Below are 12,490 nucleotides of genomic sequence, written 5' to 3'. Positions count from 1 at the left end.
AACATTGGTCGTTGCAGAGATGTATCGGCACGAAATTTATCGTAAATTATTTCGAAGTTCTAGTGTTTTTAAACAACAAAAAATTAAGATTCATTCAGCAGTAGCACCCACTGAATATGATGATGAACCCATGTATCCACCTATTCTTGATATGTCCCCGGAAAGCATCAAAAGACGAAAAAAGGAAAGCTGGCATGACAAGATTACCAAATTGCCGACTATAGAACAAAAAATGGTTGAACTGAATATGCCTAAATATTATGGATATTGGTCCTGCCAATTACATGATGAAAAGGGAACCTTGAATGGCCAAGGGTTCACGAAATATGCCACTAGGACACATGTTACAGACGGGTTGCCTAGTGGATATTATGAGGATGAAGACAAACAAGCTGCTGAGTTAGTCCCTTCAGTGCAATCTCAAATCGAGGAGTTGATCAAGTTTCACTACGGGAACACCTTTCATTGGTAACTGTTTACTAATTTATGATATTGAATTTGGCACACACAAATTGATTAAAGTTAGTAGTGGGAAAGAAAACTGTTGCTGGACACAATCAGACGATCATCAATTGGAGTGCCTTGAGGCTTGACCCTTGTGTATGTTTAAAATTAAAGAGCAATTAGTTAATCCTTTGCCCCAGATCTCTCTTGGAGAAGACTCATGGCTTCAAGGTAACCTGCTACAGCCTCCAGGCAGGCCCATAAGTCACTCAAGAAAAAGATTGTGATGTTGTCTAGGCATTGTCACAATGCCTAGACAACATCACAATCTTTTTCTTGACAATCACAATGATTGTGATTGTCAGTTTAGGGTATTGTTACTGTAGGATAAACTATAAAGGGATTTAGTGTTCTTTGTGTGGTGTTTGCATTAAGGGCAATTTAATTTAGGTTGATATAATGATGTTTACCAATCTTGGATGCAATTACTATAATTTACATCAGTTTAAGTATTTTGAACCGTATGAATAAATATAGGAAATTAATAGTAATGTCAGTAGTTATTTTTAGATATGAACTGGTCAGAGGTATGGCAGCTATACTCCAAATTTTCATGGCTAGGAGTATGGCACTCTTCTTTGCATAATCGAACTGAGTTCCACTTCCTTGTCGCTCGAAGAATCAAGGGGCGGTACTGCGCGTCGTTGATGATATTGGTCATCCTGTGGGGGATAGAGCTGTGCTCCCTGGATGAAGAAAGTGTGTATGAGTGTTTCCTCTTTGTAGGCATTGATGAATAAGTATCTGGCCAAATACAGGAATACCTCAATATACAACCAAGTTGTGTTCCCAGCTGACTGGTCACAATGCGAAAATTTGTATATCGAGGTTAGGGGTTTTACATATAATAGGGGGGGTGGGGGGTTGTATTCATTGACCCTTTCAACCACCTCCCCCCTCAATTTTTGCCTCCTAGGGCTTTCACATACACCCAACATCTGTTTTACCTAATTTATAGCACTCATTAGTATAGTGAGGTATTCCTGTACTGGAAGAGGAATTTGACTTGTATCCTAAGCTGCTTGACTCACTCCTTTTTGTCTCTGATATGCAGGTGTCTAACCTGCCACTGCACTGCAAACCCTACCCCTAAAAAACTCTAGATTTTAAATAAGTCACTACTGATATTACTAATGATTTGTGGGACTTACATATGGGATTCAGAATACTCAGAATTGATCAAAGCTGTTAGATGATATAGGTAACAATTGTGTCTGTGAGATGGGCAAACATCTTTATAAATACCATAATTTAATAACTGTCACATGGGGTGTAAAGTTGACACTGTCAATAATTTTTAAAAGAAAACACTTAGTTGCCAAAAAAGTTGTATTCAACGTTACACCACTAGTCAAAATTACCCCACGTGACATTACTATATATTGTAACTGACTTGCATTTCAAAATTACATACATTTACCAAAGGCTCTTTTTCCCCCTAACAAGTGAGGTAGCCAAAAAACAAAGGCATAAAAACCACTCCCACCCATTCCATCCCTATCACACTCCACTCCCCTCCACCCTCTTCCCTCCCTTTTATCTTGGCACCTCCTGGATGACGGGTCATCCCTGCATCTTGTCCACTGCCCTGGGTCAGAAGTAGTGTCGCAAGACAGCACATCCATAGCAAGGTCACTTTCGAAATTAGATATTGAATATCTGTATTGTTGTGATTTTAATGTTTCTACCATATGTTCTAGGCGAAACACTCGAGGGATGTTTGCAAACAAAAGGCAGCTTGACCTCAACTTTCTTCAAGGACTTCAGCGCATCATGATTTCATCCTTAAGTCCACAAATCTCTCATCTCCGTACAGCTTCAGTCAGTCTTGTTTATTGTTGAGTATAGTCTGTGTATAATATGAGTATATTCTGTTGTATGAATGACTATATTTTGATTTTGAAACATCTTAAATTTGTTATATAAGTTTCTCAATAATTGTGGTGATGTCCATTTACTTTTAATATTATTTGTATATAAGGTTGCAGAAAAATAATGAAAATAGTTTTGTAAAACCTCACCAGAAAGATTAAATAATTTTATATTTCAATCACAGGTAGATGTGCAACCCCGAATAGAGGCCTTTTGGTTCCTTGGAGGTATCCAGCCAGATCTTCAGCTTAAGAAAATTCGAAAGAATTGCGATTTTCTAAAAGATAAAGAAAATGACCCCATTGATAGGTGAAATTCTTAATATTTGTTAATTTATAGTAAACAAACACATTGCAAACAAGTAATGGTCTTGGAAGGTAATATTGGAGAGAATCATCACCCAATCATGTCTTCAAAATCCATCAACGTCTCATCTTCGTCTACAGGTGCAACCCCATAGTACTTTTATCTCCACACCAGTCTCATGATCTCTTGGCTGATTTCAACTAAATTTTCTTCCATTTTTCATAATCATAGTACATGATCTCCAAACCTGTCCCAAGATTGCAGGATTGACTTCAACCATTTGTCCTCCATCTTTTCACATAAGGAGATTTGCCTTCTATTGGATGGTGACTGTATAGATCCGTACATAAATAGAATTTGAGACCAGTGGGAAGGCCTGAGGACTTTGGCTAGTTGTCATGTGGCTTCTGATTTCCAGTCATTGAAACTTAGGCATTACAGTAAAGTTATTTTTGTATTTTATTATTATATGTATGGGTATGTTAGGGATGGAATGGGTGGGAGTGGTTTTTATGCCTTTGTTTTTTGGCTACCTCTCCTATAAAGGGGAAAAAGCCTTTGGTATATGTATGTATTATTATATAATATTTGGGTGTATTTATTTGAAATATTATTCATTCACAAAGAGGATGAGCTCATAAGCAATACATTAAAAAATAAGTAAAGTAAATAGAATAAGTAATAATCTATATACCAAGGGCTTTTTCCCCCCTTACAATGGGGTAGCCAAGTCAAAGGCAAGTACCCACTCCCGCCCATTCCACTCCCATCCACCATCCTTTCCTCCCTGTCATCTTAGTTCCTCATGGACGATGGATCATCCCCGTATCTTACCCACCGCCCTGTGTCAGAAACAATGCAGCAAGACACAACACATCCACAGCAAGGCTACTTCATTTAATCTGCTACCCCCCACTCTGTCCCTTCATGCAGAAAAAAGAGAAGACTGGGAGAAATCCCTTCAGGTCATGTCAAAATGTCTTGCATAACCAGTCCCTAACCCCATACCCTACCCTCTCCCTTTCTTGCATCACATTATCGTCTGTACACAGCCATTCTCCACTCACCCCTGCCTGCTGCCTTCTCCCTTCCTTACTTAACAGACATTCTCGTCTTGCTCAACATCCCTTTCACCCCATCCATCCATCTCATCTTTGGTTGCCCTCTCAAGATTACTCCCTGCACCTCTGCCTTCCACACCTCTTCACTCGTTCTTTCCATGTGTCCAAACCATCACAATTTGTCAACCCTATCTGCCATCTCCTTTCCCACCCCAACTCTCCTAGTAACAATGATAAGCTCACCTAGTAATAATAATACATACATATACATATACCAAGGCTTTTTCCCTCTCACAAGGGAGGTAGCCTAAAAGGAAAAGGCATAAAATCATTCCCACCCATTCCATCCCTGAATACACTCCACACCCCTCCACCCTCCCTCTCATCTTAGCACCTCCTGGATGATGGGCCATCCCTGCACCTTGTCCACTGCCCTGGGTCAGAAGCAGTGTCGCAAGACACAGCACATCCACAGCAAGGCCGCTTCATTAAATTGGCAACCCCCCTCTCCGTCCCCCCATACATAAAGGAGAAGATGGGGAGAAATCCCTTCGGGCTGCATCAAAATTTGCTCACACATACTACCTCACCCTCCATCCCCCCACCCATTCCACCTCATGCATCACAACATCATCCATGTACAACCATTCTCCATTCACCCCTGTCTTCTGTCCTCTCCTGTCCTTCCTCAACAGACATTCCCCTCTTCCCCAAAGCCCCCTTCACCCCATCCATCCACCTCATCCTAGGACGTCCCCTCATGTTCACTCCCCCCACATCTGCCTTCCATACCTCTTTTACTAGTCTTTCTTCACCCATTCTTTCCATGTGTCCAAACCCTCCTAATACTCTTTCACCAACCCTATCTCCCAACCCCCTTTCCACCCCTGTTCTCCTCCTCACCTCCTCATTTCTCACTCTATCCAGCCTAGTAACCCCCATCATACTTCTCAGACACCTCATCTCAAACACATTCAAGCTCCTTCTCTCTTCCTCTCTCATGTTCCATGTTTCTGCCCCATACAGTGCTGTTGGCACAATCACTCCTTCATATAGTCTCCTCTTCGCATCCATTCCCAAATGTCTCTTCCTCATTACACTTTTTAATCCACCAAGGCATTTACTCGCTTCTCTCAATCTACATTCTACCTCCACCTTTTCCTGCCACATTTGCACCCAAGTATCTAAAACTATCCACTTCCTCCAGTTGCTCTCCCTTAATGCTCACTTCCAGACTACTGCCACTTTCATCCCTTGTACATCTCATCACCTTACTTTTACCCACATTTATCTTCAGCTTTCTTCTATCACACACTCTCCCAAACTCTGTCACCAACTTCCTCAATCCCTCCTCCGATCCTGCCACAAATGCAGTGTCGTCTGCAAACAACAACTGGCTCACCTCCCATTTTTCTCCATTTTCTTTAACCATCTCAAATCCCTGACCCACTACCCTTGCATTTACCTCTCGCACTACCTCATCCATGTATAAGTTGAACGGCCAGGGCGACATAACGCATCCCTGACGAAGTCCCACCTTTACCTCGAACCACTCACTCTCTCCATTTCTAATCCTGACACAAGCTCTACTACTCTCATAAAAACTCTTGACAGCTCCTAGAAGCTTTCCTCCTATCCCATATATCCGCAAAACCTCCCACAGTGCCTTTCTGTCTGCCCTGTCTTAAGCCTTTTCCAGGTCCATAAAGGCCCAAAAAACATCCTTCCCCTATCCTATAGCTTTCCCACATATCTGTCTTACCACAAAAATCTGATCTACACAACCTCTACCCGTCCTAAATCCAAACTGAATAAAATTAAATCATAGCAAAAATATAAATAAAACAGTGAAGTGGGAGATCAATTCAACTTTCAGATGATAGAAAAACAATGTATAGCACTCAGCAAAGTTTATGCTTACCACACTTGGATATGTATCCACACCTTGGCTCCCCAAATCAGTCTCAGTAAAGACTAGATACAGGAACAATACTCAAGAACAAAACTTTAGTAACAATAACAGCAGGATGTACCCAAGCTACACTTGTTGACTGTCCACATGTAGAAACATAATTGCTACCAATTGAACATTGCATGATAATATTGTACAGTAAGGCATGAAATCCAGGCAATGTCTGGTTAACCCCATTACTATGATGATGGATTATATTCTGGTTAAGTCCATATATATAAGTATAGAACTTCATCGTGGAGGTTAAACTTAATTGTGAAGATGCACTCTACACATTTTTTCTGGCTAATACATACATAATACATATGACCTTCTTGCTCTTATAATGGGAGTGGTCAAGTCTAAGTATCACAGATTCCACACACAGTTAAAACCCATTTAACATCCCTCCCATCTCTGTATCTCGTGGATGATGAGTCATTGTTGTCTCCAGTGACACCACTGAGGTCATTGGCACTGCTTCCATAGCAGGGCCCAGCAGCAGGAACTGTTTTACCCCTCTGCTTCACTATACAAGGGTGCCCATGGTAAATTACTAAGAATTCATTAGAGGAAACATTGCTTTTCAGATTCATTTGTCAAAGAAAATCTTTTGCAGTTGAAGCTTTAATTTACAGACCCATTCAGTGTATGGCCCATCCTACAATTTCTATTCGAAGCAACTTGGGACTTCCTGAGGTGGTGTCAATGGAGAATTCTTTAGCAACAGATGGAGAGGTTCCAGTAGAGCAGATGGATCCTCGTGCCTATGGTTTCTACTACAAGCATTCACCAGCTGTTACACTCCCAGGTATATATATTTATTATTGGAACATAAGAGAGGAAGAGTTTAAATGTGTTTGAGGTGAAGTGTCTGAGAAGTATGGTAAGGGTTACAAGGCTAGATAGTGTGAGAAATGAGGAGGTGAGGAGGAGAGCAGGGGTGGAAATAGAGTTGGGAGATAGGGTTGATTAAGGATTATTGGGATGGATTGGACACATGGAAAGAATGAGTGAAGACAGATTAGTAAAAGAAGTGTGGAAGGCAGAGGTGGATGGAGTGAATGTGAGGGAGCAACCAAGGATGAAATGGATGGATGTGGTAAAAGGGGCATTGAGAAAGAGGGGGGTGTCTGTTGATGAAGGAAGGGAGAAGATAGAAGATAAGGGCAAGTGGAGAATGGGGGTTAGGGAGTGGTTATGTATTAATAATATTTTGATCCATCCTGAAGGGATTTCTCATTGTCTTCTCTTTTTCTGTATGTAGGAATAGAGAGGTGGGGTTGGTGATTAAATGAAGTGACCTTGCTGTAGATGTGCTGTGTCTTGCTGCATTGTTTATGACCCAGGGCAATGGGCGAGATGCAGGAATGACCCGTCATCCAGGAGGAGCCAAGAAAAGAGGGAGGGAGGGGTGGTGAATGGAAGTGGAGTATGTGGGGATGAAATGGGTAGGAGTGGAATTATGTCCCTTGACTTTGGTTACCTCCCTTGTAAGGGGGAAAAAGCCCTTGGTATATGTATGTATGTATTATTTTATTTTATTTTTTATCTATTTATGATTGTGGGAGGTTACCATATTAATGAAGCAGTGGGTGGTGGCTACTCAGGACCGTGCCTTCTCAAGGAAGTGGGGCGTGTTATATCCATTTGATGTCTGTACTAGGTTTTGGATACAGCTATCCTTCTTTTGGGGTGGGATGGGTCTTCCATTCCTCACCATCTTCAAGAGTGTTACCTCTACTTGAAAACTGGAAACTGCAGCATCTGTTCCCAGTTAACTGAAGGCAACAGGTCTTCTGCAAGAGAGACCAAAGGCAACGGATTTGTTGATTAATTGAAGCAGTTGGGGTAAACTTGTTTTGGCTGTTGGGTCTTGCTGTGGAGGTATTGTGTCATGCTGTTTGCTTTTGACCCAGACACTGGGTGGATTCAGAGATGACCCTTCATCGAGAACGAACTGAGAAATTTTTAAAAGGATTTGAGTGGGATGTGTGGATGCCTTGGCTGGCTACCTCCTTTATAAGGGGGAAGAAGTCCCTTGATATGTATAGTCTGTTGAGCATGGTTGGTAAGCTGTATGGGTATGTGTTAATTGAGTGTGTGAAAAAAAACATCTTGATGTATGTACGTTCTTATCAATAGATTAGGTAATGGTTTTGATACGTCCTTAATATTTCAGGATTCTGGCCTGGTGAAGTGAACGAGCATGGCCTTTTGTTCTTCCATACACGCTATGGATTGGAAAGGCAATGTTTACGAAGTCAAACGAATGATATGCAGAATGTCATTATGCAAAAGCTCATTCTTGCCTCATTTACCCAGGCATCATCTTTTGCTTCATATTTTGGTAAGTTGATTTTTTTTTCTTTCACTTTTCATTGCATGTTATAAAAAATGGATGATAAATTGACACTACCTGAAGGGATTTGTTCCATAAGTTCTTGAGTGGACAAAGTTGTCTTGTAATGAAGTGGTGGAGGTAAACCAGCCTCAGCTGTCAGGTAGTGGGCAGGAGACAGGGATGACCCTTCATTCACAAGAAGCTAAGATAAATGGGACAACAGTTAGGTGTGGGATGAGTGAAAAGTGGATAAATGCCTTGCCCAGGCCACCTTCCTTGTGTATGCGTGTTGTGTGTATGTGTTTATTTGTTTGTTAGACTCACCATGGTCTTGGATCACATGTTAGACTCATTATTGACAACTATTACCCATCCAGATGAGACCTCAGAGCTCATATATGGCCTAATTGCATGGTTTCATTATTGTAGTCGAGTGTACATAGTCTGTTTATATTCTTCCTTTTACTTTTCAGGTTTTGGTCCAGTGTCAGAGTTAACGTACCCCTTCGTTCAACAAAATATATTGACAGATGGACAGAATTGGAACTTCAGTGTTTATCAACTCAATACATGTGCTTTGCATTCAGAAAGAGCTGTTGAGAACCCAGTCAACAATATTCTGTGGTTAGTGTCTAGCATGTTTAAGTATATGTTCATTTGAAAATTGTATTAATTTAATTTCAATGTGGGACTGTTTCTGTGTCACCATCCAGAAATGGTATGAAGAGGAGAGCAGTCACTGATTGTCAGCTCCCCATGTATGAAAAAGTGTAAGAAATACCTTTGAAGTTAATAGAGATCTTGGATTCAGACAACCCGCCCTCATTTGACAGAGGTGAGGTTGTTGGCACATTTTGAAAATGGGCAGCTTCACATGCAGATACCCATCATTGGTCCCATTGCATTGGTTTCAACTTTATAATCAAATTCTTTCTCATGATTTTAGGGTACTGCCAGAGATGCAGCTGTTTGAAGCTGTTGATGAAACTGGAGTTAAGGGACTCAATACAGAGGTTCTCCAGAAGTTGATAGCCATGTATATCAAAGAGGGTGTGCCCAGGGAAGACTCTTCCCCGTACTTAGCCAACTATAAGGTTAGTTGTGGATGAGAACTTCATTTCGTAAGTGGAACAGACTGTAGGATGTTTAGAAACAACAGAATATGGTGGCTGGCTAAATTCCTTATAAGGAAAAAGCTTTTTGGTATAAAGAGAGGTGGTTGAATTTACAGAAAGTTAACTGTAATGATTTAGTTTGTTATGAAGTCATAGAGTGGAGGGTGCCTCCTTACGAAGAACTTTTTGAAGTAGATATATAAGTTGTGATCATGGTTAGGGAGGAGGGGGGTGAATGGGAGTGGAGTATGTGGGGATGGAATGGGTGGGATTATAAAATGTGTCAATTATGTATTACCTCTTACAGTATTTAGCCAACCATGAAGCAGACGGAGAAATGAAAGAAGAGTTCAGAAAGCAGGTCCACCACGTTTTGTCCAAACGTAAACGACATTTACTGAAAGATGAGGTATATCTTTGGGAGAAGATCTACAAGATAGACTTCAACACTCGAGCATTAGATGCCAAAAGAAGATTCTTTGAGAAACACTGGTAAGTTACAAAGCTAAAGGAAATGTGGTCTTACTATTTATAAAGGATATGTGGGTGTGGGTCTGCAAGCACATGAAAAGAATTAATTGCACACTGCCTGAAGCTGAGAGTGGATGGTATGAAATTGATGATTGTGTGTATCACAGGCAGAAAAGAAGAGGAGATAGTATTTTTGGATGAAGTCAAGTGTATTGGTCTGTTGGCATGCCTTCAGAAAGTACCTAAAGTATTGGCTATATACAGTCATCCAGTCAGTACACCCAGTATGGTAGTGAAAAGAAAAAAGAAAAAAAAAAAGTACATTTCAGTCATGGATGGTGTATTGAGTGAACTTGAGGGAATGACTGAGGATGAGATGGATGGATGGGGTGTAAGAGGCTTTGAGCAAGAGGGGAATGTCTGTTGAGCAGGGAAGGGAGAGGCAGGAGATATGGATGAGTGGAGAGTGGTTGAGTATAGATGATACTTTGATCCAAGGAAAGGAGGGTGAGTGGTTGTGTGTGGGTGACATTTTGATGGAATCCAAAGGGATTTCTCCCTGTCTTCTCCAATTTCTGCCAGAGGGGCCAAGAGAGGGGAGATGGCTGCAAAAATTGAAGTGGCCTTGCTGTGGATGTACTGTGTCTTGCTGCATTGCATCTGACCCAGTGCAGTGGGTGGGAGACAGGGATGACCCTCCATGTATGAGGATCCGAGAGGGAAACAATTGTTAGTTATCTGGGTATGGATGTTGTTGCTGTTGTTCCCTAGACTGTCTGTCCGTGCAGTTCCGACTGTGTATGGATGTTTTGTGTGGTTTAGGTGGAAAGTTGTAGATATTTGAGTAGTATGCTGTGGGTGCATGCCTTTTGATTTAGCTACCTCCCTTATAAGTGGGGAAAAAGCCCTTGGTATATAGATTTCAGTCAACCATTTGCCTTGATGCTCTCAAACAGACTTGCAACCTGAAGTATCCAGGAACAGTCACCAGGCTGGCCCATAAATCATTTGGGAAAATAATTTAAAATGCTGTTTGTGCTTTGTTAATGTTGAGCAGTGTAGCATCCATACATTTAAAGCAGTTTAAAATGTTACCTTTTTGATGAAACTAGACTGAAAAAATATAGTAATTATGGTACTGTACATTTAAGTAAGTTGCAGAGTTTAGGTAAATCTTGTCGCAATACTTAAGGCTGTATCTGCAGGCACACACTACAGGTAAAATGCTCTCAGCTTAATTAACTGTTATATTTATGCCCATATTTAAGTAATTTTTTTTTTTGCACCCCGACAGGAACCAGAAGCACCCAGGTAGTCGACGGCTTGATGATCACATGGCAGTCTATGTTCCTAAGGCTTTGCGGAAAGAACCAAAGAAGAAATTTAAACCTTACTTACATTCAGAAAAGCTTTTCTCTTATGATAAAGACTGAGGAAGGCTGTGTTACTTAGGAGGATAAATGTTTATATGTTAGCCCATGTTATTGGTTGTACAGTAACAATGTCAGTATTGTATAGAGATTTTTTCTCCAAGGACTCATCAATATTGCATTTTGGGAACAAAAGATCAGAAACCATATTTATTATTATTATCATTGCAGGGATGACCCATCATCCAGGAAGAGCCAAGATAAAAGGAGGAGGGGGTGAATGAGAGTGGAATATGTGGGGATGGAATGGGTGTAGGAGTGGATTTTATGCCTTTATTTTTATTTTTATTTTATTTTTTATCTTATTTTTTTTTGCTACCTTGTAAGGAGTAAAAAGCCTTTGGTATATGTATTATTTTTCTTATTTATTTTTTGTTATATATTTTTTATTGTTATGTTACATAGTTAATGTATATAGACGAATAAACTGTTCATAATTACCTTTCTATTATTGACATACAAATAATAATCCACATTTGATACTTCCAGCTTATAATTAATCAATCAGGTAGAAAACCTGCAGCCTCCAGGAAACTGACAACAGCCTCTGTGTGGGACCATAACTCACTTGATAAGATGTTCTGTTGTTTTCTGGGGATTATTAATGTGCGACATAGTAGTATGAGGCGTTCTGTGTCTTTTGTGTGGTGGTTGAATCTGTGACCAGGCCTATTCTGTGTTGGTACTGTTTTAAAGCAGGTTAGTGTCCTGAACGCTGGCATGCTAGTATGGTTCTTGTCTGGTGTGGGTTTTTCTCTATGAGGTTCCTGTTTAATTATTGAGTTTGGTGGTCTTTCATGAAGAGCTTGTTTACTTACTGAGTTTTTCTGAGGGTTGTTACTGTAGTATTGATTTTAGTGGGTTTTCTTAAAGGGCTTGTTTAGCTAACTGGGTGTGGATTAGGTGGTAAATTGTAGATATTTAAGTAATATGCTGTTGGTGTATTTTTTATTGTTGCATTGTGGTGCTTGTGAGATGTAGAGTGAAGGGTGCATGTTGTTTAGGGTTCTGGTGTAGAACTGTGTTCTTTTCATTTTCATGCGATGTTCCATAGGGAGAATTTTAGTTAATGTATGTAGGTGTCCTATAGGGGTGGTTTTGATGCATCCTGTAGTTATTCTTATTTCTCCATTCTGCAGTGTTTGTGTTTGATTTGCTAATAGTTTGGCTATTAGTCTTTGTTGTCCAAAGTGGATGTTAATGATTTTTAAAATTTTCTGAGCCTTTATGGATTTGGAAAAGGCTTATGACAAGACAGACAGGAGGGCACTGTGGGAGATTTTGCAGATATATGGAATTGGGGGAAAGCTGTTAAGGGCAGTAGAGTCTGTTGTAAATGGGAAATGGAGAAAGCGAATGATTTGAGGTAAAAGTGGGATAGCATCAGAGCTGTGTCATGCTGCCATGGCTGTTCAATGTGTACATGGACGGGGTGG

At 40.5% G+C, this 12,490-nt stretch overlaps 1 protein-coding gene across 1 annotated transcript; it reads left to right on the top strand.

Annotated features, from left to right (window-relative positions):
• On the top strand, window positions 1–11,294 carry mRpS30 (mitochondrial ribosomal protein S30). The gene is made up of 9 exons (XM_076211440.1): window positions 1–468; window positions 2,205–2,325; window positions 2,561–2,685; window positions 6,333–6,505; window positions 7,877–8,044; window positions 8,512–8,662; window positions 8,985–9,132; window positions 9,461–9,645; window positions 10,919–11,294. Exons 1-9 carry the CDS (start codon window positions 20–22, stop codon window positions 11,055–11,057), a joined length of 1,659 nt encoding a protein of 552 aa, XP_076067555.1. The 5' UTR covers window positions 1–19; the 3' UTR covers window positions 11,058–11,294.
• The last annotated feature ends 1,196 nt before the right edge of the window (window positions 11,295–12,490 follow it).

This window comes from Oratosquilla oratoria, chromosome 28 (genome assembly GCF_046742065.1).
Source record: "Oratosquilla oratoria isolate Oo_2021 chromosome 28, ASM4674206v1, whole genome shotgun sequence".
Lineage (NCBI taxonomy): Eukaryota > Metazoa > Arthropoda > Malacostraca > Stomatopoda > Squillidae > Oratosquilla > Oratosquilla oratoria.
This window is presented reverse-complemented; position numbering and strand designations above follow the sequence as displayed.